At 44.7% G+C, this 27,913-nt stretch overlaps 1 protein-coding gene across 2 annotated transcripts in view; it reads left to right on the top strand.

The window, feature by feature from the left end:
- Window positions 1-27,913, top strand: part of Htt (huntingtin) — a 149,963-nt gene that overhangs the window by 117,531 nt on the left and 4,519 nt on the right. For both annotated transcript variants that reach the window (XM_031341112.1, XM_031341113.1), the window contains exons 46-66: window positions 267-405; window positions 1,228-1,350; window positions 3,873-4,086; window positions 5,031-5,176; window positions 6,408-6,585; window positions 7,568-7,663; window positions 10,193-10,380; window positions 12,207-12,333; window positions 15,008-15,108; window positions 15,999-16,153; window positions 16,544-16,683; window positions 17,563-17,645; window positions 19,122-19,252; window positions 19,379-19,508; window positions 20,365-20,520; window positions 23,657-23,847; window positions 25,484-25,598; window positions 25,712-25,925; window positions 26,278-26,383; window positions 27,244-27,406; window positions 27,592-27,752. In XM_031341112.1, coding sequence (XP_031196972.1) covers window positions 267-405; window positions 1,228-1,350; window positions 3,873-4,086; window positions 5,031-5,176; window positions 6,408-6,585; window positions 7,568-7,663; window positions 10,193-10,380; window positions 12,207-12,333; window positions 15,008-15,108; window positions 15,999-16,153; window positions 16,544-16,683; window positions 17,563-17,645; window positions 19,122-19,252; window positions 19,379-19,508; window positions 20,365-20,520; window positions 23,657-23,847; window positions 25,484-25,598; window positions 25,712-25,925; window positions 26,278-26,383; window positions 27,244-27,406; window positions 27,592-27,752 — 3,057 coding nt within the window. The remainder of the gene's footprint in view (window positions 1-266; window positions 406-1,227; window positions 1,351-3,872; window positions 4,087-5,030; window positions 5,177-6,407; window positions 6,586-7,567; window positions 7,664-10,192; window positions 10,381-12,206; window positions 12,334-15,007; window positions 15,109-15,998; window positions 16,154-16,543; window positions 16,684-17,562; window positions 17,646-19,121; window positions 19,253-19,378; window positions 19,509-20,364; window positions 20,521-23,656; window positions 23,848-25,483; window positions 25,599-25,711; window positions 25,926-26,277; window positions 26,384-27,243; window positions 27,407-27,591; window positions 27,753-27,913) is intronic.

A 27,913-nucleotide genomic window follows, 5' to 3' on the forward strand; every position in this document is an offset into this window, starting at 1 on the left:
TTATATAGCACATTGCCTAATGGAATGTTGAGCATAAATGAGACTTCTAGGAAATATCATTAAGGTATAAATTGTGGCAATTTAAAGTAACTAAGGCCTAAAATGCATCATGATTTTAGAATGTTGAAGGGAAAGTCCAAAACATGTTACCTTGATTTAAGAAGCTCCTTCTGCTCATTGGTATTACATGTTTCCAGAACTCATCTGTGCAAAAATTGAGATTTCATACTAAAGAATAAACTACTCTGGTTTTGTTTGTATTTCAGGCACCAAAGGCTTTATTCACTACTGGACAGATTCCGACTCTCTACTGTGCAGGACTCACTTAGCCCCTTGCCCCCAGTCACTTCCCACCCACTGGATGGGGATGGGCACACATCTCTGGAAACAGTGACTCCAGACAAAGTAAGTATCCTATATGTGTAAGTGTGATGGCTGGGGACCCTGTGGAGATAGTGACAGCCTCTGCCTACAATGAGGCTGTCAGTACACATGGGCCCTGACACTCAGCTCAGGTCATTAGATGCCCTGCTTGGGATTAGAGTACAGGATGGAGGCCATGAGGTCCTAGTGAGACTGTTATGGAGGGGTGTTGGGGCAAGTCAGGCACTAGTCAGCAAGTCAGGAAAAGTTGGTTGTGGCCCAGAGCCTATGACTGCAGATATTGTCCAGCACATGCTGACAAACTTGGCCTGCCTCCCCCTCTGAACCTCCTACCTCCTATAAATTGATGCACCTACTGCCACCAGGTATAATGTATTATCATCTGTACCCTTCCTCTTTCACACTTGAGAGTTAAAGACTGTTAGGGTCTTTGCCTTATAGACAAAGAGATGAGATTTTAGAAGCCTGCATCCCATGTCAGAAAACACATGTTTGCCCCAGGCTCACTCTCCAGCTCAGTGTGAGACATTTCTTTGACTTTGGCTGCTGGGGAAGATGAGGGAGGCAGACACTCCAGTATAGTATAGGTGGTACATCATTCTAGGGTGCAGGTAGAGCTGGAGTTGTGAACACTGAGAACTTGGCTGAGTTTTCAAGGACTGCTGGAAGTTCCACAGATAGAAAAGAAGAAGAAGCATTCAGGCATGGTATAGCAGAGGTAAGACTAGCTGTCTAGAGAGTGTAAGCCCAGGGTGTGTCTGATGTCTATACAGCCAGCCATCGGTACTACCATCACAGCCCAGAGGAGAAGCCCAGTCCTACTCAGTTTTCTTTTCTTCTCAGGATTGGTACCTCCAGCTAGTCAGATCCCAGTGTTGGACCAGATCAGACTCTGCACTGCTGGAAGGTGCAGAGCTGGTGAATCGTATCCCTGCTGAAGATATGAATGACTTCATGATGAGCTCGGTAGGCAACAATCCATTGAAACCAGGGAATCCTCAGCTCTGTGTATCAGAAAGAGTTAGATTTATGTCTTAGTTAGGGTGTCTGTTGTTGTGATGAAACACCATGACCAAAAAACAAGTTGTGGGAGAAAGGGCTTATTTGGCTTAACACCATCATTGAAGGAAGTCAGGATAGGAACTTAACAGGGCCAGAACCTGGAGGCAGGAGCAGAGGCAGAGGCCATAGAGGGGTATGCTTACTGGCTTGCTCTCCATGGTTGGTCAGCCTACTTTCTTATAGAACCCAGGACTACAAACCCAGGCATGGCACCACTCACCTCTGCCATCTATCACTAATTAAGAAAACACTTACAGGCTTTTGGTGGCATTTTCTTATCTGAGGTTCCCTCCTCTTAGAAGACTTTAGCTTGTGCCAAGTTGATAAACTAGCCAGCACAATTTGTCTCATCTTTGTGTGATTAATCTATGTGAAACCTGAGTCCAGGCAAGGGACATCATTAGGCAAAGCACATGGGAGACTCTTAACAAAAAATGTCACGTGAAAGCTATAATCCAGAATAGCCAGCACATGAGATGTGAATAGGATGCTGTCTCGAACTAGAATCCTAAAAGAAGGAAGTTGTTTTAACTTGATCTTTCATGCATTTAAAGAAAACGGGTTCCATAGGCTATAGTCAGTTGATCATTCGTTTCCTGACTACAAGAAAGTATTGTGTGTTCGTTGTCTTCTGGAAATTGATCTCTAGTAGCCCCCAGTATTAATTACTTTTCTCGTTGCTGTGGTAAAACACTGACAAAAGGCAGTTTAGAGTAGGAAGGGTTTGTTTTGGCTTACAGTTCAAGGGCACAGTCCTTGGTGGCAGAAAAAGCATCACAGTAAACTTGAGGTGTCTGGTCACATGGTGCCCATGATCAGGAAGCAGAGAGAAAGGACTGCTGGTGCTGAGCTTGCTGTGCCCTTGTGTTCAGTCCAGGATCCCTGCCCACAATTAAAGTGGGTCTTCCTACCTCAGCCTCATCAAGGTAGGCACACCAAGAGACCTATCTTCTCAGTAATTCTAGATCCTGCTAAGTCGACATCAGTATTAACCATTACACCCATCATGTAGTGAGGTGCCCTGTCCTCTCTAGATATAGAAGAATTCTCTTCCACTTATCCCTCAAATACCAGAAAGCGTACTTCAGAGCTGGTCCAGGCCTTGTCTCCTTTGCCAAGTGTCCTTAGGCTACTGCCTTAGTGGGGTCCTTTGTTGCCCAGTGAAGACAATGACCTCATTGCCCCTTGATACATGCCAAATGGTTATGGAGAAGCAGGAACTGAGCCGGTTAATAGGAAGTGTGTGTGGTGTGGAAAGAGCAAGATTCTCACACAGAAAGATATCTAAAGTACAGGACCCAGTTTGTTACATTTTCCAAGTCGTTAAGTGGGCTATTAATAGCTTGCAAGTTCCAGCCATGACCATAGAAATGTTTGATTTGGGGGTACTAATGATGAAATACAGTGTTTAATATTAAAGCTTATATTATACTTTAAAAAATTGTCATTCTCTCTAAATCCTTAAATGGCTTAAAAGAAAATTGATAAAACATAATAAAAACTGTCATATGAGTTCAGGCATGGTGGTGCATACCCTTAATTCCAACACCTGGGACTCAGTGAGTTGAGGATCTCTGTTGATGGCCTGTCTGGTCAACTTAGTAAGTTCCAGGCTAGCCAAGACTACATAGTAAGACTCTATCTCCAAATCAAAACATGAAAAAATAAAATTAAAAGTTTTGGCATGTGAAATGTTTATTTCCAAGCAGATTTTTGTCTAGTATAAGACCATTTTCTCTTGTTCCAGATGGTTTGTGTGCCTTCTTAGGCTGCAGTGTCGCTTGGCATTTCACTGGTCTCTTAGATGGCATTTTAAACTTGGTGCTATTTACATCAATTAAGATTTATCATCCTAGAATTATTTCAAAGAAATATAAGGTCATAAAAATTTAAAAAATTACTTTAAAATTCAAATATGGCAGACCAGAAATATTTATTAAGCATGTTAAATGGAGTTGTTGATATATTTATTAATATATGTATGTATAACATAGGATATACTTTTTAAAATAGAGAATTCAACTTAGCTTTATCTGTCTTTTAACTTTATTTATAGTCTAATTAAGATCTTTTCTAGAGTGTATTTTCCCACTTTTATTATTGCAAATTACTTGAGACAAGCTACATCTTAAGAGAAAAAGATTTATTTTGACTGATAATTCTGCACAAACAACAACATCCAAGGGCTCATCTGGTGATGACTTTACTGTCAGAGTCCCAATGTGGTACAGAGAATCTCCCATGGCAAAAAATAAGGAGCTTGAGTGTCTATGTCTCTAGAATATTCTCAGAAGCATTCCTTACACTTCTTTGGTCTGAATTATCTCAGAAATAAATGCTTATTGTATTAACTGTGTGTGTTCCAGCCTGAAGGAAAGCTTACTGTCTTTGCTACTGTTTGTCTTGTATGTAATCTTCTGACTCAGGAGTTCAACCTAAGCCTTTTGGCTCCCTGTTTAAGCCTTGGTATGAGCGAGATTGCTAATGGCCAAAAGAGTCCCCTTTTTGAAGCAGCCCGTAGGGTGACTCTGGATCGGGTGACCAGTGTTGTTCAGCAGCTTCCTGCTGTCCATCAAGTCTTCCAGCCTTTCCTGCCTACAGAGCCCACGGCCTACTGGAGCAAGTTGAATGATCTGCTTGGTAATTTAAATACAGTTACCTTAGGTGCTTGTCTGTCTGTCTGTCTATGTCTGTCTCTGTCTCTGTCTCTGTCTCTCTTTATGGAGTGATAGGAGTGGCAGTAGCAGAATGTACGAGCCAGAGGGAGACCGGCCCACACACTGAACCTAGAGCTGCCAACTCTGCTAGATCAGCTGACCAACATGCCTCTGGGATCCTCCTGTCTCAGCCCCCAGTGCTGAGGTTAGAGGTGCACACCCACAGCTAGGTTTTACATGAGCGCTTAGATTCCAAACTCAAGTCCTCATGCTTGCACAGGAAGCACTTATCCACTGACCCATCCTCTCATCTCAAGTTATCTTGCTGTTTTAATGATTTTATTTTATGTTATAGGAGTTTTGTCTGCATGTATATCTTCACCACATGTATACAGTGCCCATGGAGCCCGAAGATGGCAACAAATCCCATGGGACTGGAATTACAGGTGTCTGTGAACACACTATGTGGCAGCTAGAGATTTAACTTAGGTCCTCTGGAAGAGCAGCCCATGCTCTCAATGCTGTCAACTACTGAGCTATCTCTCTAACTGTTGTCACAGTTTTTAAAAGTATTACAGATTCAGCACAGTGCTTTTCCTCAAGCATACATGTAGTCAGGGCTGTTGATCTAAAACACTGGAAAGGCTGACAAAAATATCTGAGAAACTGCACCAAATCCATAGCTCTAAACATCTTTCTTTGCTGCTTGACCTGGACATAGGAAGTCAAGTTCTACGCCCTTCAGGAACAGTGGGTTAGACTCAGGGCAGGCCAGGTCCAGACATTACGTAGCACGTGTGAATGAACATGTACAGATGTGCTCTCTTGGTCTTGGAAACCTCAAATTCACATAGTTGTGTGAAGACTTCTGAAGGGGAGGGGCCTGTGCTCACAGTCAGAGTCACTCATGTTAGTCTCATGTTTCAGGTGATACCACATCATACCAGTCTCTGACCATACTTGCCCGTGCTCTGGCACAGTACCTGGTGGTGCTCTCCAAAGTGCCTGCTCATCTGCACCTTCCTCCTGAGAAGGAGGGGGACACAGTGAAGTTTGTGGTAATGACACTTGAGGTAAGAGCAGCTCTGAAATGATGTGTCTGTGAGAACAGGATATACAAGTAACACTAAGATGAAAGTCCTTGAAAACCGACAGCGTGGAGTACAATAGCCCACACGTTAGCCCAGCTACTTCAGAGGCAGAGGCAGAATTGTGGGTTCCTGGTCTGTAAGGATGTGCCTGAGTATATAGCTAGACCTTGTTTGAATAAACAGACAGGAAGGGCATGCCTATTGGCAAAGTCTGATTCACCTGATGGTACCGAGTGCCTTTCATCCTGACCACTGGGAAACAAGGAGGTCTGTAAGACATCCTTTTATCCCTACAATATAAACCTAATGTGGACTCTAAATAAAATCTAGACATTGTTACGTTTTAAATTGGGCAGTGAAGCTGGACATTTCATCCAGAAACACTTGGCCCCTCAAAATATACTTATACATGTACTGTAGTTTTGTTACCTTGCCATGTACATGCTAGGAAAGAGCCTCACCTGTGTCAGAGCTGTGTGAACAAGGGTTGACACCTTACACTAAGAGAAGAAAGTCAGTATCCTGAGGGTGTATGGTGCAAAGGCACCAGGTGAACCAGGCTAAGTTAGGTAGGTTTTTGAGCCTGTCTTAGCCCAGTGGGGAAGACAAGAAAGCAAATGTATATGTAAAGTACTGGGTGGCAGCTCCTAGTCATACTCTGACCTGCAGAGGCTATGTCATGACACTTGTTTCCTAGAACAACTCTGTAAGGTGAACTCTGTTCCCATTTCAGAGAGGTTCAGGGACTTGATAGAAGTTACTAGTCATAAATCAAACTCCCAAACTCAGTTTTGTGGCTGAGATACAAAACAAAACAAACAGATCCTATTTCTTTTTTTTTTTTTTTTTTTAAGTCCAGTGTTATAGGAGTTCTTGAGAAAAGCCCCTGGCTAGAGGCTGGATATGTGGCTCATATCAAGTTTCTATGAGCACTCATGGTTCTAAAGGAAAAAGACACCTAGGGTGGTTGGGCATTCTGGCAGAAGGAAGGCTGGAACTTTGGGGTATAGGTGGATGAGGACTGAAAATTAAGAAAGCTAGGAATGACAACCTAGAAATGTGGGTCAGGGGCCATTCGTCTGCAAGGAGGTAGTCTGATATCCTGCCATCTCCATCTGTCCATGGTCTTCTGTAGCTTTTATTGGCACTGCTTCCCTAGAGATCCCTGAGACAGAGTCCTGGGTGAACATTCTAACATACTGCTTCCCTTTAGGCCCTGTCATGGCATTTGATCCATGAGCAGATGCCACTGAGTCTGGACCTCCAAGCTGGGCTCGACTGCTGCTGCCTGGCACTGCAGGTGCCTGGCCTCTGGGGGGTGCTGTCCTCCCCAGAGTACGTGACTCATGCCTGCTCCCTCATCCATTGTGTGCGATTCATCCTGGAAGCCAGTAAGTCTTTGTCTATGAATGACTTTCTTGCCTTCACGCAGCTCAACTGGTAATCAGCAATACATGTCAGTCAGGAATATTTTTTCTTCCTGTCTTGTACTTTCCCAAGAAAGTAGAAAGTTAGGACTTGGGGTAGAATGGATAGATTGTGGGTACTGCCTTCAGAAGGCCCATTTGTCCACCCCCAGATCTTGACATTACACTAGAACTTAACTTGAATTTGCTTTTCTAGTAATTTTGTTTAGAGTTTGGAGTTCTAGCTCTTAAAAAATACTTTTTTAAGTTTTATCCCTTTGATCTTTAGTCTTAGTTGACTATTTGATGTTCTTAGTCCTAGATGATTATAAGATTAATAAGATTACATTCAATAGATGACTTCTGGTAGGGTTGAAGTGTGTGCTTGCATACTGCATTGTAATGCTAATATGTTGTAAAATAAAAGGGATTCATTCTTTTCAAGGAACAGTGTCCTCAACAAGGGTCATTAGCTAAAAATTTTTAAAAATTGGACATTATAGTTTACATATTAGAAGATGTTTTGAAGTTTTATGTTTTCAAATTAAACATTATAGAGTGGTGTTTTGATCCTTCATTGTTTAAATTGTTTTCATGTGTGCATTGTAGTCAACTTGGAAACAAAGATCCAGGGATTAATTTTAAAAAGCTAAGCTTCTTAGTCAATGTGACGCTTTTAGCAGTATTGAGTTGTGAATAGTCTGATAAAAACTCTCAGGGTAGAGATGGCAGACAGTGCATTTAGAAGCCTGAGTGTGGAAGCACAAGTCTTTGGGTGTTCATGACTAGCCAAAGCACTGGTGCCTGCATCTGCTGTTATCCAGTGCTTTTCAGTTTTATGGAAATCGCCTCTAGAAATCTAGCCCTCAGTTGACTTAACTGTCGTTGTACGTTTCTATGAGGCTGCACAGGTATGAAGACTTAAGTACGAAGAAGGGTTAAAGTATATGTTCTGCTGTAATTTCAGTTGCAGTACAACCTGGAGACCAGCTTCTTGGTCCCGAAAGCAGGTCACATACTCCAAGAGCTGTCAGAAAGGAGGAAGTAGACTCAGATATACAAAGTAAGTCTTAGGACCATTTTTTCCCCTTATATGTTTCTTTGGAGCCTTCAAATTCATTGACAAAAGAAACTCATGAAGTGGACTCTGGGAAACATATTTTTCTTGCTGTCCTGTAGGGGCTCATCCAGACTTTAAGGGGCAGGGGGGTTCTTGACCATGGCTGCATATATGTTTTGTGACCTGGTTTTGTGAGGCCTCTTTTCTGGTGAAGATCCCCTCTCCCAGTCAGTTGGTCTGACTCATCCTACATCCTTCCTCACAACCTGGATTTGCACCTCTTCTCTGGGAAACACCCCCATCCCCATCTTAGCCTCAGAACTTAGCATATGACTGCTACTTTAAGGTGAATATGTTTTCCTTGTCTGTGTTCTCAAGGTTACTGCTTGGTCTGTTGTAAGTGACTGGCAAGTATGTATTAAATTCTGAATGAGTAACTCAAAATTTTAAGGAATTTGAAGTTAGTGCAGATACTATATGATATACTGTAACCTTAGTGACTATTTCAGACATGTCTTTAGAGACATTTGTTGGCTTGTTTGCTTTGCCACAGGGTCTTCTTCTGTAGCCTCGGCTGGCAATGAATTCATGACTCTCATGCTTCAACCTCCTAAGTAGTAGATGCTGTCATTACTTTGAAAAAAAATTACTTTGAAAAAAAATAATTCTGAAATCACCATCTAGACTCAGGAACATGCAATGTCTTTTTCTGATCTTCCTTATGAGCCTAGGGTAGCTGCTATCTTAGAGTTTCCATTGCTGAGAAGAGACACCATGACCAAGGCAAGACTTATAAAGGACAATATTTAATTGGGGCTGGCTTACAGGTTCAGTCCATTATCATCATGGCAGTAAGCATGGCAGCATTCAGGCAGACATGGTGCTGGGGAAACTGAGAGTTCTGTATTTTGATCCAACTATAACCAGGAAAGACTATCTCATGGGCAGCTAGGAGGAGGGTCTCAAGGCCTACCCTCCCCCCCCCCACCCATTAACATACTTCCTCCAATAAGGCCACACCTCCTAATAGTGCTATTCCTGGGCCAAGCATATTGAAACCACTACAGCTATCTTACTGTGACAGTTGTGGCAAGGCAAAGTACATTTTGGCCAACTGAGTCCTTGACTCCTAACCGCCAGGCTTCTAGACTCTTTTGAGTTCCTTGATCTCAGAGCACTGTTTCCACAGGTGGGAAGGCATGTAACATTGAACATTATCTTTCCTTGGATCACCAGGAGCCTTTGTAATCACAAGTATAAAGCCACCTAGTCACAGCCCAGTATTATGACAGGACAGACCTGGAACTGCAGCACTAAGGAGGTCAAAGTAGGAGGTCTATGACTTTGAGTCCACTATGAGCTGTATAATGAGAGAAACTATTTTAAAAGACAGGGCTTCCCTGTCTGTAGTCTTTCAGTTCTGTCCCAAGATTCTATAGTTGCACGGAGGTCTATGAGCAGCACTGTTGTAGTACAGCCTGGGCTCTCACTTGGTTTCTGACTGGAGCCCCTTCAGTTCCTGGAGTTCACTTCACCTCACAGTTTGGTCTTTTCCTAACTGAGCAGCAACTCAAGTTATTCTGTGCTTCTGTTGTGGGGATAAGACGCAGGTAAGGAAATCAAGCCATGGAAAACACTGGAATAACTGCCCAGCATCTTGAGAATGGGCAGGTGGGCCCAGTGGCAGGAGATGATTTAATTCAGGCAGATGTAATTTTGCTTATCCTCTGTGACTTGAGGTCACACGTTCTGATCAGAAGAAGCAACTCGCATTTTGTTTTTTAAAATTTTAAGTCACATCCATAGGTTAATACTTTCTAAAAAAAAATTTGTATGTAAGGGAGTTTTGCCTGCCTATATGTCTGCACCACATGTGTGCAGTGCCCAAGGAGTCCAGAAGAAAGTACTAGGTCCCATGGAATGCAGTTATAGATTGTTATGAGCTACCATGTGGGTGCTTGGAATCGAACCCAGGTCCTCTGAAAGAGCAGACACCACTGAGCCATCTCTCCCATCTAAGCTGGTACTACTTGAAGTTAGTCTGACACACATCATTTCTTTTAGCTTGGGGCTAGATTCCTTAAGCTCAATAAGGATCCTTTTTTTGTATCAGGAAATACATAAATTGTTGAATCTCATGGACAAGGGTACCTATCTTTTTATTTAAATGTTCACCAACTAAACAAGTGGTTCTTAAGTTCTGTGCTGTATCAAGACTCAGTAAATATGAACAGTCCCTGCCCTCAAGACTGACAGGGCAGATTGGTGGTTCGCATGCTTTCTTTATCACTCCACTGCTAGAATTCCCATCTAGGGCTGAAACTCAAGTTCAAAACCATTGCTAAACCATTCCCAGTAGAAATGGAAAGAATTGCAGGGTTTGGATGCATACTAAGGAAGTAAAACCTCAGGCTTTAAGTGAGCAGCCCAAAATCTGAGTCAACTGGACAGGGTTCATAGGCTGGGGTTCTCTTTGGTCATGCAGAGGAAGGGTGGCAGTGTGTTCTCTCTTTATCACCATTGCCTATGTAGACCTCAGTCACGTCACTTCGGCCTGCGAGATGGTGGCAGACATGGTGGAATCCCTGCAGTCAGTGCTGGCCTTGGGCCACAAGAGGAACAGCACCTTACCTTCATTTCTCACAGCTGTGCTGAAGAACATTGTTATCAGTCTGGGCCGCCTCCCCCTGGTTAACAGCTATACTCGTGTGCCTCCTCTGGTAAGTTGGATCTTGCTCAATTTGATATGTAACCAGGCCTCAAACCTGGGGTCCTCCTTTCCACCTCCCAAAAGCTGGAATTAGTCTTCATTATTGTGACACTCTCTGTGGTAGTTCCAGTGTTTTCACATGGTTGTGGCACTGTGTTGTCCCCCAGGCATTCTGTGTAGGGGGTATTAGTAAAAATAATGCATTTCAAAAAGTTGGTTGAAGAACTAAACTTCATCTCCACTGATAATTCATGTTGGATATGATTCTGAAGTGATTAAACTAGTTAATAGTAAGCCAGAAATTATGCTCTTCAATTAGTATTTTCAAAAGTGTCACCTCTGCAGAGAGTCATACAAAGCTGGGCATAGTGGTACATGTAGAGACATGCAGATCTCTGAGTTCTAGGCCAGCCTGGTCTACATAGTTATAGGTCAGCCAGAGCTTCATAGTAAGGCTCTGTCTTAGAGAGAGAGAGAGATTGATTCATACATTTAGGGACAACCACTATTGTGGGTCTTCTCTTGAAATTTTCTTAATGCATCAGCTTAAAATAGACTGGTTCTTGGTTTTTGTTCCAGTTCACAATGAGAGTTTAGCATGGAAAAAGGGTTAACAGCAGCTAGGCTGACCTCGGTCTGCTGAAATAGCATACCAAACATATCCTTTCCTACAAAAATTCTTTTCAAGAAAACAAAGCTGGCCCACAGCTGATTTGAACCATAGCACCGAGCCAGAATAGCCCCAAAGGAAGGGTGTTTTTTTTCTGCATAGATAAGCATGTGCCTACTGCTGGGCCATAGCTTCAGCATGTGTGTGCTTGCATGTAAGATCCTGGAAAAGTGCACATCTAGAACATGACATTCATTGGACCTTAGAGTTGCAGGGACCCATTCTGAGTGCTGTGGCCCAGCTGTGCTAAAAGTGCTTATATAATAGAAAGGTGTGGACATTGGGAAGAGAGCAATAGAAAGCCAAGAGATTACCTAGCATTGCTCTATGAGACTCAACCCTAGGCAGGAGCATTCCTTGTAAAGACTGTATAAGAAGGTGGTATAAGGGTCATGGAAGGCTCTTGAGGAATTTGCCTACGTGTGCTGTGTGCTGTAGGTAAATCTCTATCAAGAGCTGTAAATCTGCTCCCTTGAGTGCCCTGGGCAGGAAAGCACTGTAGCAAACACTGCAGGACCTCCCCTGAGCATGCCCCAGAGACTTTTGTGGGTGGTATAAGAGATTTATAGAAGGTTGGTTGGGTTGTAGAAATCTGGGGAGGTTCCCTTAGGTCCTCATTGTTTTACTAAGGCATGTAGCTGAGCTGGCTAGATATCCCTGCCACTGGAACAGTGTAGGATGTACATAAAAAGGGCTCCCTTTTGTGCATGGTGCTTATCCACATATCGAATGGCAGAACTCAACCTCTCAGAACTGAGAGAAATGAACAGTGGGGTTGTCCTTGTGCCTGCTTGCCAATGCATATTTGTACATGAATTTCATTGGTATTTGCCTTTTTTCTAACACACTTGATGTTTGTGGGCAGCAGCATTTCCTACAAGGAATACCGCTTGTATACAGACAGCCTGAGGGGTGTAACAAGAAGGTGATGGGCTGGCCTTGGGAAGCCAGGGCAGAGTGGTGGGAGTCAAGCTTGGCATTGAAGGTTCTAGGCAAAAGGGTGAGAACCTCTTGTGAAAAGTCACAGGCTCTAGAAAAGTCTGAGTAGTAAAGGGTGGGCAGCTGGCTCATCAGGGAGATCAGCTAAGAGAAAAGGGGAGGTATAGGGGTGGGTCTCTTGTCTTCCTTATGGCATTTCCATCCATCTGATCCTCTTTTCATCTTAGGTATGGAAACTTGGGTGGTCACCCAAGCCTGGAGGGGATTTTGGCACAGTGTTTCCTGAGATCCCTGTAGAGTTCCTCCAGGAGAAAGAGATCCTCAAGGAGTTCATCTACCGCATCAACACCCTAGGTATCCTGCAGTCCTCCTTCAGTCCCCATATGCCACCTCAGAGACCTGAAGCTTCAGCGTAGGGCCATCACACTTGGCAACTGAAAAGGTTCTGGGATGATGCAAACCTCCTTCACACATTTTACAGTACAGATAGAATTATGGTGAAAAGTAGACCTAGGTGCAAATGGATGAATGTAATGGGGAGGAGAGTGTAGGGAAGGTTGCATACCAGGCTTCTTTGAACAAAGGGAAATGCATGTGTAACTGTCAGAGGAAGCCAGTTCTGTCTTCACATTATACATTCAAACTAAACCATACAGGTGGGCTGGGAATGTGGCTCAATATAGTGCTTGTCTAACACCAAAGAAACTCAAGCTTTAGTCTCCAGGGCTACAACAACAGACTAAGTAGTGGAAATGATGTCCTCATGTCTTCCTGTTTGCCACTTTGACCATGTGTTCTCACTTGGATCATTTTTCTTATATGTAAAGTGAGCAGCTTCGGAAAACATAGCAAGCTAGGTGTCACAGGGGCAGAGTGATAGAGTGAGGGAAGGTAGATTTGGCCAGACAGCCCTGCTCATCCCTTTGCTGACAGGGTAGGATCCTTAGTGCTGTGGTCCATAGACTGGAGATTGTGTCTGTTTTATGTGTTTGCTACAGACATGAACATGAAAAATACACTTAGTATCTCAGTAAGTAGTAGCATGAGTAGTTCTCCTGTCAGTCTAAATTGCTGCTGCTGCTGCTGCTGCTGCTGCTGCTGCTGCTGATGATGATGATGATGATGATGATGATGATGATGATGATGATGATGATGATTAATTATTCCTCCTCTTCCTTCTTTTTTGCCTGTTTTCTGGTTGAGAATGTGTCTTAATCACTGTTCTATTCTGTGAAGAGACACCATGACCAAGGCAACTCTTATGAAAGAGAGCATTTAGTTGGTGGCTTACTTGTGGTTTAGAAAGTTAGTTCATTATCATCATGGCAGAAAGCAGATAGGCATGGTGCTGGAGTAGTAGCTGAGAGCTTTACATCCTGATCCACAGGCAGCAGGCAGAGAGAGGGAGATAGAGACAGAGACAGGGCCTGATGTGGGCTTTTCAAACCTCAAAGCCCAGTCACAGTGGCATACCTCCTCCAGCAAGGCCATTGCTCCTAATCCTTCACAAATAGTTTATCATCTAGTTACCAAGTATGCAAATATATGAGCCTATGGAGGCCAATCTGATTTGGTTTTGTGGTTATAATCCTCATAGCCCTTCCCTTCTGGGGTATTTCCTAAAAGAACCTGGGCACCATGGTCCAAGTTATGGGTCCTAGGGATTCTTCAAGTTTTCTTATTTAGCTCTCAGCAACCTGCCTCAACTTCCTAAATCTATTAATTGAACAGTTCATCACTGTTGTCAGTAGCTCCTCCCTTAAGAGCATTTAAGTAGCTCCTTAAGACCATTTTTACTTCCTATCTTAGTTACTTTTATGTTGCTGTGATAAACACCATGACCAAAAGCCACTTGAGGAGGAAAAGGTTTATTTCTCTTTATAGCTTATAAGTCTATCACTGAAGGAAGCCAGGGCAGGAACACAGGACAGAAACCTAGAAGCAGAAACAGGAGCAGAGGCCACGGAGAAGCATCATTTAGCAGCTTGCTCACCAAGGGTTGCTCAGCCTGCTTTCTCAGGGCACTCAGGACTGTTACCCACAGGGGTGGTTCCACCAATATAGGCTGGGCCCTACCACATCAATCACTAATGAAGAAATCTCTCCCTTCAAACTTACTTACAGGCCAACATTTGGAGGCAGTTTTTCAACTGAGAGTTCCTCTTCCTAGGTGACTCTAGGTCAAGTTGACATAACTAGCCAGCACATTGCCTTTGCTCCTGCCCTCTTATGCCTTCTCAGTTGGGTCTATCTCCTGCTGTCAGTATTCACTTGAATCTTAGTCATACCCCATGTTCCAGGAGGTCCTAGCACTTGATGCTCTACTTTTCTGGTCCTCTTTACTGTATCCTGGCCTTACAAGGAGTGCTGTAGATTTCCTTGGGTCTTGGTGGGAACATCAAGTGCAGTTGTTTGCTGAACTTTCTCTGAATGGCCTAGACTGCCTTTGCTGCTTGCTAGAGTGTTCCTAGCCCAATACCATGCTTTAAAAAAAAAAAAATCGGTCTTCTGTGTGGCTTTCGCAATCTGTTTAATCTCACTGGCTTTATAAAGACAGAATTATTACCACTGTGGCTCTAAAGTCTGCTCTGAAGTTTCAGTCAGACTTAAGGTGAGATTTTTTTAAAAATGTTTCATAGGCAGGACTAGCCAGTTTAAGTGATTGATGCCTTTTAGAAAATCCTTGTCCCCTTAATGAGATCTGAAGCTACAGTGTACTTATCTATAATAATAAATAAATCTTTAGAAGAAAAAAAAAAAGAAAGAAAATCCTTGTCACTGTCCTATATAGTGGGGGATTGAAGGACAATCTGGGCTGCTGAACTTGGCCTGTGCCTCTTGGCCTTGATAGCATAATTGATTTTCATGTGCTCTGTGTCCTTTATGATAAATGGAGAGAATGACATCCCTCATGCTGTAGGATTGCTCTGAAGGTGGTGCCCTAGGAGCAGTACTGATGGAATTATATTGTCAGTGTCTCCTCGTGGGCTTGGGGAGTCAGGAAACTAATGTAATGATTGATTCCCAGGGTGGACCAGTCGTACCCAGTTCGAAGAAACTTGGGCCACCCTTCTTGGTGTCCTGGTAACTCAGCCCCTGGTGATGGAACAGGAAGAGAGCCCACCAGAGGTGAGACTTCCATAACTAGGGGTGGTACCTGGAATCCTGTAGCTGGAAAGCTGGTGACTCTGTGTTTTGAGACACTTGGCATATGATAAGGCTGATCATATACCAGCTGATGGTCCAGAGTAAAGCCAAACACCCTGAGAGGCTTGGAAACTGAGGCTTACAGTAGCTAGGTTGTGTCTTTCACTATGACACATTCCACTTCAATGGTCAATGAGCTGGTCCTTTCAGTACTGTTATATTCTACTTATCACGATCTGAAAGAATGTCATTGAGCTAAAACAAAAAAGGCTGTGAATCCAGGCCATGCACATGTTTTGTTTGGTTGTTGTTGTTGTTGTTATTGTTTTAACTATCTTAGAGGTTTTGCTTTGTTACCTTAGTGTTAATGTGCACCATGCTAATATGACATGAATAACCACCACATCTTTGTAAAATGAGGGAAGTTCTAGGTTTTAAAATTACTGGGATATAAGCCCTTATTCTAAGAGATGTTTAGTAAACTGTGGAAATGACAGAGAAGAGGGTGAATCTATATAGGTCACAGGTCATCAGTATTATCTTCAAACTCATCTGTAACTGCCAAGCTACCATAGGCAGTGTTCTAAAATGATGATAGAATTTAAGAGCAATTTTCTCCAAAGTAAATTTCTATTTGGAGTTCTATGCCAAACATTTGGATACTTCAGGTTTACTCCAAGGCCCATGTATGCAGGTGTAACAGTGCCCAGCAAACCTGGACTTAAGACCCTGGCTGTGGGAAGCCATAGCTCTTAAGTAATCTGACCTTCCTGTGTGAGGCCATGTGGCCCATGGGCACTGTATGAAGTAGAGGCAGGATGAGTAATTAGTACCTTCTTATCATGTTGTCAATGTGTGGACTGTTCCTCTAGGAAGACACAGAAAGGACCCAGATCCATGTCCTGGCTGTGCAGGCCATCACCTCTCTAGTGCTCAGTGCGATGACTGTGCCTGTGGCTGGCAATCCAGCTGTAAGCTGCTTGGAGCAACAGCCCCGGAACAAGCCACTGAAGGCTCTCGATACCAGGTTTGCCTGAATTACTATGTGGGCCAATGCAGAGGATGGTGATGTAGCCCACTTCCCCTAGCCCTCTCTCTCCTTTGTTATAAGAATTGATGTAACAGTTCTTACTGGTTCTTTCAATACTGTTTTGTGTCTGTGGCCTTGCTCTGAGATACAGATCCAAAAGTGATTTTTGTCAACAGTGACAACTGAGAATTTAATTTTAGTCTGAAATGTTACGGGCTTCACTGGGTGTTCTGGTGCAGACTGTGGGTCAAGAATGAGCACCTGCTGAAGGGTTTGTTTTTTGTTACACCAGCTGCTTCAGGCAAGTGAAAGAGAAGTCCTGCTGGTTTTCACTTGTGTGATGTTTGAAGGAAGCAAACATGTTTTTTCCTTGGTTCTGAATTTTAGATTTGGAAGAAAGTTGAGCATGATCAGAGGGATTGTAGAACAAGAAATCCAAGAGATGGTTTCCCAAAGAGAGAATACTGCCACTCACCATTCTCACCAGGCATGGGATCCTGTCCCTTCTCTGTTACCAGCTACTACAGGTACAGGAAGAAGCTAAAACAAGAATGTGGCTGGCATTCTTGCTGTGGCTTAACAAGGAGGCTGTGTGCTGAGTGTATTGCCTGTTCACAAGTGTCATGCTTCATCTAGACCACCACGACGAGCACCAGGGTTTATCACCTCACTTAAATGAAGAGAGTTTTCTTTCCATTGTATGTATTAATTGTACAAGTTTTGTGTTTCATAAGGACATTTTCATATAAACACATAATGTATATTGGATGAGCCACCCCCCAAAGCCTCCTTCCCACTCCTTTGCCCACCTTCCCTTCCCTTTGCTGTCCCCACTTTGTTATTGTCGAACAAACTGCTTCAGTCTCATAATTACTAAATTGTTTTAGGAATTGTTTGTTGTGGTAAATTTAAGTACCTTGAAGACTTTATTTGGGAAAGTTTGTGTATGGAAATGCAGTGTGTCATATATCCCAAAACAGTTTTGGCAACATTGAATTAAACAGAGCACTGAGACTTTAAATAGTCATGGGGCTTAGACCTTGAAGAGCCTCTGTCTGGGCCAGTAGGATGGGTGAGAAATGGCATCCTTGCTCTGGAATGTTTTGAGAGAAGTGTGGATAGGTGGTATAACGCTCAGAGTGCAGCTCTGAGGAGGGCAGTGGGAGTGCCTTGGGAGAGGGTGAGCAGTGTGAGATCCAATGGAGTTAGCTTGAGGCAGCCATGGAAGAAGAGATAGTCTAGTTTGCCCACCAGGCCTGACAGCTCAACAGGTTGCAAACAGACAGTACTCCCAAGACCTCTGCATAGCTGGAGCATCTTGCCTGTGGTGAGGACACCTAGATCAGGCAAGCATTTGTCCCAGGCAGGAGCAGGGTCTCATGCAGTGCTGTGCTGATGTTTTACAGGTGCTCTCATCAGCCATGACAAGCTGCTGCTGCAGATCAACCCAGAGCGGGAGCCAGGCAACATGAGCTACAAGCTGGGCCAGGTAGGTCAATTTTACCAATCCACACCCTTCTATAAGGACTGTAGGTAAAACTATAACCACTTTGAGCTTGACCCACATACCACATTCAGAGAAAAGTTTTTATTTACGTGCTTTATTCTAGATTTTAGTATATTTTGCATATAAGCATACCGATATTTATAAAACAGTGGGATGATATGATTTTAATATATTTTGCATATAACCATACAGATGTTTATAAAACATGTGAGACAGGAGAGAACCAAGAAGCATGAAAGGTCAGAGAGAAGAGAGTGGAGTCAGCTGAGAGCTGTCAGGCAGATGCACTACTGAAAGTTTCCCAGCTGCTAGCTGAGAGGCCAGCCAAGTATACAGCTCAGCAGGCAGCTGGCAGTTGAACAGTACACTTCATTCATAACAATAGAGATAGCTGACAGCTGCTGACTGAAGAGGTCAGGGAGCTATGGTACCTGCTGCCTTTCTAGACAGACTCTTCTGTGCCTTCCTACCTAAACAGAGAAACTTCTAGCCTAAGGTAAGTCACAGTGATGGTTAGAATGTGATGTGCTTTTGATGCAGTGTTTCTGAAGATGAAGTGATGAGTAAGATGCCTGGGGCTCCTGGGCACATGATCATATTCTAGGTTCCATGTCCCTGTGGTCACATTACCCCTTACAGCTGTGTTGCACTCACCTATCTGTTTCCTTCAGTACTTGAGACCAGCTTCAATGTCTGCAACCTGACTATAGTAGGAGTGGTGGGGGCCAAAGTACAGATCTAGCCCTGCCTTGCCTGGGATACCTGCCAGCTATTAAAAACTAGGCTGCGCTGCCACTCCATTTTGGGGAAAGAAATGGTAGAAGGGGCTGTGTGTGGAGACCTAGAGTTCACTCACAGTTCACAGCTTGCCCTCACTGAACGTATCTGAGAGCATAAGGAAAAATGCAGGAGGATTTATAGAGGAACAATCAAAAGGGAGGTCGCTATTCATCCTGAGAATGCAAAGACCACTTCATCTGCAACTACATTTGGGAACTTGGGGCTCGTAGCTACCCCTTACACCTTCCTAAAACAAACACATCTCCTTCTGCATCCTGGGAGAAATTTCTGTAACCAAGCACCCCAGAAAAGCAGGTTCTATAATTGGAAAACACAAATGAGTGGGACCAGGTTTATAAAATCCATATATGGGCCCCTATCTCCAGGGTGTGGTCAGCTGTCACTTAGGAGTAATAGTGTCACTCTTTGGTGTTGCTTTTACTTCATATCCTCTCCAGATACTCATTCAGGCTTTGAACCTGAAGTCAGAGTTTTTCTGCCAACCATTTAGAACCTTTGCTTTACTACCCAGGGTTCCACTGATAGTAACGTATGGGTCTGAATGAATCATTTCAGCAGGCATATGTGCTCAGACCAGGAGGATCAGATTGTACCTACCCAAGAGGAACCTAAGGCCTTTACCTATGTCCTTATCTCTGGTGCCTGCTTCTATGACAGGTGTCTATACACTCTGTGTGGCTAGGGAACAACATCACACCCCTGAGAGAGGAGGAATGGGATGAGGAGGAGGAGGAAGAAACTGATGTCCCTGCACCAACATCACCACCTGTTTCTCCAGTCAATTCCAGGTTTACTGGCTTTATTTTTTTAATAAGAAATTTGAAATTTCTTTTCAGTCACTTATTTGGGGGTCCTTCTTGAGGCTAACCTCTCATCTGTGTATGGGGAAAATATCCATGTTTCACACTCTGCAGAAAACACCGTGCTGGGGTTGATATTCACTCCTGTTCGCAGTTTCTGCTTGAATTGTACAGCCGCTGGATCCTGCCATCCAGTGCAGCCAGAAGGACCCCTGTCATCCTGATCAGTGAAGTGGTTCGATCTGTAAGTTTGCTTTCCCTTCACCCAGAGGCATCTACATACTGTGCACTCATGTATACACACACACACACACTCACACACACACAGTCATGCACATGCGCATGTACATACACACACATGTATACTAAATACATGCCACAGGCACATTATACAAACTTCACATATATGCACCAGACACCATATACATAAATACACATATGTGCCATGCATTCACCAGATATACACACACAAATATATACAAGTAAACATGCACACACAGATACGTACACATAGACATACACACCTCATCTCTAATGTCTCAGAACTGTAAAGAAACTCCTGCAGGCCTCCCAGGTATGGGGGGAAGAGTGTTTGAAGTTGGTGACAAAACAGATTTTTTTTTTCAGATCCAGAGCAGGTAAATGCTCTCAAATGTAACACCCGTGTATGGTATGCCTTCCAGAGATCCACCTTATCCCTATCTCTTCCAGAGTAGTGACAAACAGCTGTGTGCCCCTGAACTTACTCTTCTGAACCAACTTTCTAAGAAGCACTGAATCAGAAGAGCAATGTCACATAAGTAGTCTCATCGTACTTCAATGCTCTTCTGTTACCAACAGCCTCAAACAAAGGGCCGTGGGTGGCATCTTTCAGTTTTGACAGGGCTGAATCGAAAAGCTCTAAAATACTGGCTTGGTCTTCTGAAAAGTGATAGTGGGAGTTGGAGAGAGTGACAAACAGCTGATAGTTAAGAGAGCACCGGCTGCTTTTCTGAAGGACCCAGATCTGTTCCCAGAACTTAACACGGGCCTCACATTTTAGGCTGCCTTTCTTACATTCCTCCAGGTGTAATTCTTGTTCTGGTTCTCTATGCCTCCAGCTTCTTGTGGTGTCAGACTTATTCACCGAACGTACCCAGTTTGAAATGATGTATCTGACGCTGACAGAACTACGGAGAGTGCACCCTTCAGAAGATGAGATCCTCATTCAGTACCTGGTGCCTGCCACCTGTAAGGCAGCTGCTGTCCTTGGAATGGTGAGTGAGGGTAGTGCAGAGGCTGCCCCCATTGAAGCCTCTTGGGAGTGCACTGCTTTGAGACCTTGTATTGGTCACATGTGCTGCATGTATCTGCATAGTTCAGAGACCTGTCCCAAGCCAAGCTCCGTGGCACATGTAGACCACGGCTCTGGACAGCTAAAAGACTTTGGTGGCTGTGGTACTGTTCCCACAGAGGTCTGTGTTGTGGTGAGCATGGCTGGAGCACTTGTCCCCCTTGGCACATTGTATGTTGTTACAGTGAGTACCTCTCCAGGACAGAAGGTATGATGGTACTAGGACAGCACAGAGAGAGGAACTGGGTCTTGCTTCTTCTGCCAGTCTGTCACTTGGCAGCCCCACTCCATTTCTCTGGTGGGGTCTAGATCCCACTGTACTGCTCGGCGTACACAGGTTTCCCTGGTGACCTGGTTACCTTACAGTAACCTTGCATTGCACTTCCACTTTGGGAAATGTAGATTTTTATCCTTAACATCATGATTGTCTTGGTCCAGTTGTATTGCTGTCACAAAACATCTTAGACAGGGTAATTTATAAACAACAGATATGAGCCGCTTATGGTTTTCAGGGCTGGGAAGCCCCAAATCAGAGTGCTCTGGGAATGCCTGATGTGCATTTCATGGCTTCTCCAGCTCGTCAGCATTTCCCATTATTCTGCTGCTGATTTATGAGAATTTAGCTAGGACTACTTGGTTGTCTTTCCTATGTACATATTATTAGGTGCTTCTCAGAACAAACGTCAGACATACACGTGAAAATAATTACCTATGGGTTCTGCCTCTTGTTGGAGCGTATTGGAGAGCATCAGCACTCAGGAAAGGGGAGGGACTCTAGACTGTTGACATGAGCACTTTTGTTTTGTTACTTACTATTAAATTATCATGTTTTTAAATTATGTTAAAATCTTATCATTAAATGTTGAAAATTATCATGTTTTTAATCTCTGTTTCCTGGGATCCAATTTTGTGATAAGAGAAGAAACTGTTTAGGGGCTGGAAAGATGACTCAGTAGTTACGAGCACTTGGTTCTCTTATAGAATATCTGAGTTCTTTCTTAGCACCCACATTGCCAGCTCATAACCAACACCCTCTTCTGGCCTCTAAAGGTTCCTATAATACACATGCATATTTACCATGTGGACACAAACACGTATACCACATATAAAAATAAGGGTAATCTTAATAAAGAAAACTTACTTGTTCACTAGACACATGAGTGGCTGCCATGTGTGAAGTAGTTAGGACTGCTGGCAAGAGTGATGTGGAAGAGCCTGCTGGGGCGTCCATCGCCATGGGTCATATGTGCCTTGCCCTCTCTTGTTAGTAAGACAGTACTATTTTCACTGCAGCCACAAGTATCTGATGGCATCTCTTACATACCTGTCTATTCCTGTGCAGTCTCACAGAGCAGCAGCACACATAGATCATGGCACAGCATGTCTCCCACCTCTCCTTACTGCTCTGCTAGAGAATCTGTTGTCACTGAACCTAAAGGCCAGAACAGGTATACAGCATGGGTGGCCATAGCACCATCCAGAGAACAGGAACAATGAGCATTTAGTCCCCCTGTGTGAGCACACTCTTCAAAGCAGACATCCTCTGGGTGCTGTCAGAACTGTATCCTTGTGGGAGGTCCATTTTCCTTCTTGGGGTGGCTTCAGTGGCTTAACTTTCCTTGTAACTGTGGTTTTGTGCTCAAGCCCAAGTTCCTCAGGCAAAATGTAAATCAAATGCATCAGGCAAATAATGGTCATTTTTAAGAAACGACCCAAGGCAGAATGGCAAATGGCTCCAGTTCCCAGCTCTGTGTACACAAGCAGCTGTGCTTGAAGGCAGTGGTCTGCTGAGAGGCTCTCAGCCTGCCTTGTGCTGCTCCAGGCAAGTGCCGCATCGATTTTCCTGGGGAACCTGAGCAAGGGCGTTCACCTCAGATAGACCACTGACATCCAAGTCCAGCTTGTGAATCAGTTTATTTATTGGCTTTCCTCATATTACTTGTTGGAGCTGAGGGACTCCAAAACAGCTGTATACTAAAAAATTCTACCACAGCATGAGTGATGATACCCCCAAAGCTACATAAATGGAGTCACAGTCTCCTCCTTCACTTAACCATTCATTCCCAAGGCCAAGTGGGTTGGGGGCAGGATCATGTGCAGCATGTTGAGGTTCGGGTTTCAGTCCTTGGCTAACTCCTATGATGAGGGAACATTAGAAGTCTGTGCTTGTAAGAATCTGGTAGGAATACTAATCCCAGCTCCTCTGATTTCAAGGTGGTACTGTCCTTAGGAAGGACTCACAGCTCAGTGGGATAGCCTGGGAAGGAGGATGAGAAGGAAGTAACTGGCAAAGACTGTTAACCCTTTGTAACCTGACACCATCCGATACAGACTCCCCAGGAAGGCTAGATGACCAGAAGGCCTCTTATATCAGGACACCAAATGAGTCCTCAGCCAGCCTTTCCTGGGGGTGGGGCACAGTCAGACAATGAAATGCTGCCCCTGGACTGCATAACAAAACAGCAGTCTTCAGTGCTGAAGGAGTCATGTGATACCTAGTGGAAGTGATACCCCGTCAGTCCAGGTTAGCACAAATTAATGTCTGGAACTTCACAATTACCAACAAGCTTTTGATAGGAGGATCCAGACCAAGGCGTGTTATAGTGAAGAGACGTGAGGCAAAAATCAGCTGAGGGAGGAGGTTCCTGGGTAAAGCCTAGAAAACCAGGTGTGAATACTATTTCTGCATAATCATACAGGTCACAGTCATCCACTAAGTAGACAAGGAGCAGACACCATATATGAGATGTTCCTACAGGGGCCAGCAGAACTCAGAATCCAGGGTTATCAGAAGTAGCAGGTTACAGGAGCACCCTCTGCCCAGCACATACCACAGCTCCAAGAGGGCAATTAAGTGTGGGCACAAATCACATTTGCTTCATAAAGTTTCTAGATAGGGTCGGCACTGTATACTAACCTCTCATGGGTAAATTTCAGCCACTGTGTGGACTCTGCTATGTACTCGACTATTGCTAGGCTCGTTCAACCTCAGGGAAGCAGGCCGTTGGCAGTCAGCCATCCGTCTGCCTCCAACAGCTCATGTCTGTACTTGTATCCAGGATAAAACTGTGGCAGAGCCAGTCAGCCGTCTGCTGGAGAGCACACTCAGGAGCAGCCACCTGCCCAGCCAGATCGGAGCCCTGCACGGCATCCTCTATGTGTTGGAGTGTGACCTCTTGGATGACACTGCAAAGCAGCTCATTCCGGTTGTTAGTGACTACCTGCTGTCCAACCTCAAAGGAATAGCCCAGTGAGTGGGACTGGCTAGGTGGGCTACAGGCTTTGGTGTGGTCTTAACAAAAACAAAAAATAAAAAACAAAAGTCTCCTATTCTACTTTGAAAGTATATGCCAGAACAGGCATGGTAACAAAGGCTTATAACCCAGCATTTGAGAAACTAAGGCAGGAAAATTGGCATTAGCTTGAAACCAGCCAGGGCTACAGATGAGATCCTGTCCCAAAAACAATAACAAAGTATATGCCAGGTCCTTAATTTCCCTCTTGGAGCTGTGGTATGTGCTGGTATGTGGTAAGTGGCAGGCAGGAAACCCAAGAGAGTACCTTTTTAGGAAATAGTAGCTATGAGACACAAGAACACAAATCTACATCCAATGTTTTCTTAGATTTCTCTAGCAAGATGAAAAGTCCTGCCTCGCATTGTTTTCCCCTGGCACTAAGCACATTGCTGTGGACAGCAACCTTATCCCCTGCTGCCAGATTCATCCTCCTCTTCAATTTATGATCAGCACCTTGTTTCTTATGAGGCCCTTTTCCCTGCTCTGATCTCCCACCTCCCCATAAAGACAGCTCACATGCAGCTGTACCTGAATGTGTTGCTGGTCCTTTTGGAAATAAGTTGAACCCATCACAGCTCTATCTTAGAAGCAGAAGGCAGTGTTGTGATGTGATGGAGCATAGCTAGACGCTCAGAGGCATGAGTTAGGGGTGCAGAGGGACTTGGAGGAAAAGCCAGGTGTTCTGTGACAGGATTGTAAATTGAGAGGTGGAGAGTAAAGTTAGAGATGGTGAGATCTTAGGCTGACAGACATAGCTACTGGGAGGAGATGGCGTTCTGACAGATGAATAGAAGTGCTTTTTCGGGGCCCAACAGGCAGTGGCAGGTTGAACTGGAACAGAGATAGTGGCTTGTGGCCCGCCCTTCCTTGTAGTCCTTGGCTGAACAGTAACCTACTGTGTACAGGGTGGGCAAACAGCCACCCACTGCCCCTGTGATCACACATCCTGGCCTGGAGTAGATTTGGGTAGGTTCTGTGAAAGCACATCTGTGCTAAGGAATGAAGAAGGCACAGAGGACTGGAGACAGGTAGGAGGAGCTTACAATTCCAAGTCATATAATCACAGAGCATTGAGCACCTTGCTTAATGCTTTGGGCAGAGGGTCCTATACAAAACAGTGGCCAGTTCCTACGAGTGACAGTGTCATTTGAACAGATCTGAAAGGGTAGAAGAGATGGAGTGTGGCTCCTTTGCTTATGGTGGCAATGGTCTAACTCATATTCTAGTCAGGTCCCTACTGCTGCCATTGGGCAAACAGGCACCAACTGGAAATCCCATGAGTTAGAGTATTACAAGTTAGCATATGCATGGAGCAAACAGACACCCTGCCAAAGAACATGAAGAATGTGCAGGGAAAGTGAAGTGGCTTATGAACAGGTACAGAATTGGAGGTGGCATGCTAAGCTGAGGCCATGCAGCTCTGGAGACAGTGTAATCACTTGGCCAGCCAGGTGAAAGGTGAGAAGCTGACATGACCCAGGGCTCTGTACTCAATAGATGTGAATGGATAATCCTTTAAAACTGTCCCCTCTGCAGACAGGTGGGGGCTGCTGTGTGTGACTGGGTATGATTACTGTCTCCCATTCTTAGCTGCGTGAACATTCACAGCCAGCAGCATGTGCTGGTGATGTGTGCCACTGCATTCTACCTGATGGAAAACTACCCTCTGGATGTGGGACCAGAATTTTCAGCATCTGTGATACAGGTAAGAGGGCTCTAGCTGGGCTCTATTGAACATAGGCAGGTTACCTTATAGGCTATACCAGTAGGTCATTTTGCTTTTGGGGAAGATAAGAATAAGCCTTTCTTCCTGTCTAGATGTGTGGAGTAATGCTGTCTGGAAGTGAGGAATCCACCCCCTCCATCATTTACCACTGTGCCCTCCGGGGTCTGGAGCGGCTCCTGCTGTCTGAGCAGCTCTCTCGGCTAGACACAGAGTCCTTGGTCAAGCTAAGTGTTGACAGAGTGAATGTACAAAGCCCACACAGGGCCATGGCAGCCCTAGGTCTGATGCTCACCTGCATGTACACAGGTGAGTGAGTTGTAAGGGTCATAGACTTACCCAGAGACTCAAGCCAAGCCTCATGATGTGGCAGTCTTAATGTGGCCCTAAGACAGACTTGCCACCTTTCCAGAAATTTAGGGCCAAAGGCAAGAGAGCAGCTCACATGATATCACCAAGTATAGGTATCAGAGCTGCCTCTGGCCACTGCATCCCTGAGAGTTGGAAGAAAGCTGGGCTGGGTCCTGCCTTGCTAGGGACTCTAATCACCTGCTTTTGAAGGATCTCTGCCTATCTGGTAAAGTCCTGTATGAGCCACTTAGTGAAGATTTCAAGACTCCTGGGCTTCTGTCCTGTAACCTACTTAGTGTTTCTGTTTCAGGAAAGGAAAAAGCCAGTCCAGGCAGAGCTTCTGACCCCAGCCCTGCTACACCTGACAGCGAGTCTGTGATCGTAGCTATGGAGCGAGTGTCTGTTCTCTTTGATAGGTAAGAGATGCAGCAAACCCCACCTCTAACCTCAGTGGTCATTGACTGCCCTAGAGCCACAGCAGTTCCTGCTGTGTGTATTTGTTCATTCTCTTGAACTTTAAAATGCATCTTTGCAGCCATTTTTCCAATGCATGCATATTCACAGAGCACCACTTGCAAGCCAGACTCAGGGACAACTGGACCCATGCAGCTGTACAACCAAACCACTGCCCTGGTGGATCCCACAGGCCACTGCTGAGGAAATAGACACTCCTAAAGTATAGCCAAGTGCTATGGTGGGGCTCAGGCCATATCCGCAAGAAGGAGACATGGCTAAGTGTCTGAGTCATTTGTATACTTCTCAGCTGTATACCATAGTGGTGTGGCATTAGTGGAATAGTCATAAGTCAGTGATCTTTAAGGATGCTGCTAAGGGTAAAGTGTTGGATGTTGAGAGAAGAATCAACAGGAGCATAGATGACGGTCCATGTTTGAAGGGAAGAAAAGCTCCTGATTGACAGTAGCACTCTGGATATGCAACAGTGAACAATTTTGGAACATTTTGATGTGGAGAGTCTTTTCTATAATGTCAGTACCCCACCCTATTGCTGCGATTCCTTTACGGGGCTTTCCCACAACTATGTTATTCTCCCCAGAGTAGGAAGGGTCACCCTGGGCCCAGATCAATCAGGGCAGCAAAAGGACAGCCTGTGTGTCCTCTTTGGCTTTTAAAATTCATACCCTAGTTGTGATCTGAGCCCCACTTGGAGCATCCCTGTGGGTAAAGGGCCTCTGAGCCTTGTTCCATGTTGGCTCTATGGGCAGGGTTGAGAGGCCGAGAGCCAGGGTGAGACTCAGATCAGCTCCTCTCATTTCAGGATCCGCAAGGGATTTCCCTGTGAAGCCAGGGTTGTGGCAAGGATCCTGCCTCAGTTCCTAGATGACTTCTTTCCACCTCAAGATGTCATGAACAAAGTCATTGGAGAGTTCCTGTCCAACCAGCAGCCATACCCACAGTTCATGGCCACTGTAGTATACAAGGTGAGGGTGTACTTGCCTTGTGGGGCAAGGACAGATCAGGGAGTTGAAGGGGGAGCCAATCCCACACTTACTAGGCCTGCCATCAGTGCTAGACTCATCCTTTAAGATGAGTGACAGCTGTGGCTCCAGTTCCCTCGCCCAACCCCACAGCCTGGCCTGTGCTCAGGGCTCTCTCTCCTCCCCAGGTTTTTCAGACTCTGCACAGTGCTGGGCAGTCATCCATGGTCCGGGACTGGGTCATGCTGTCCCTGTCCAACTTCACACAAAGAACTCCAGTTGCCATGGCCATGTGGAGTCTCTCCTGCTTCCTTGTCAGCGCATCTACCAGCCCATGGGTTTCTGCAATGTATCCTTCCATGGGGCTTTGCCCAGGCCTCAGTCTTCACCAGCCTTTCCTTATTCTCTTAGCATCCAGTCCAGCTTTCACTGAATGTTTTGAAACCTAAACTCTAAAGAACCCCACAGGTATCAAGGTGATGCTTGCCCTTCCCTAAAGCATTGACAAGA

Source organism: Mastomys coucha, unplaced genomic scaffold (assembly GCF_008632895.1).
Source record: "Mastomys coucha isolate ucsf_1 unplaced genomic scaffold, UCSF_Mcou_1 pScaffold22, whole genome shotgun sequence".
NCBI lineage: Eukaryota > Metazoa > Chordata > Mammalia > Rodentia > Muridae > Mastomys > Mastomys coucha.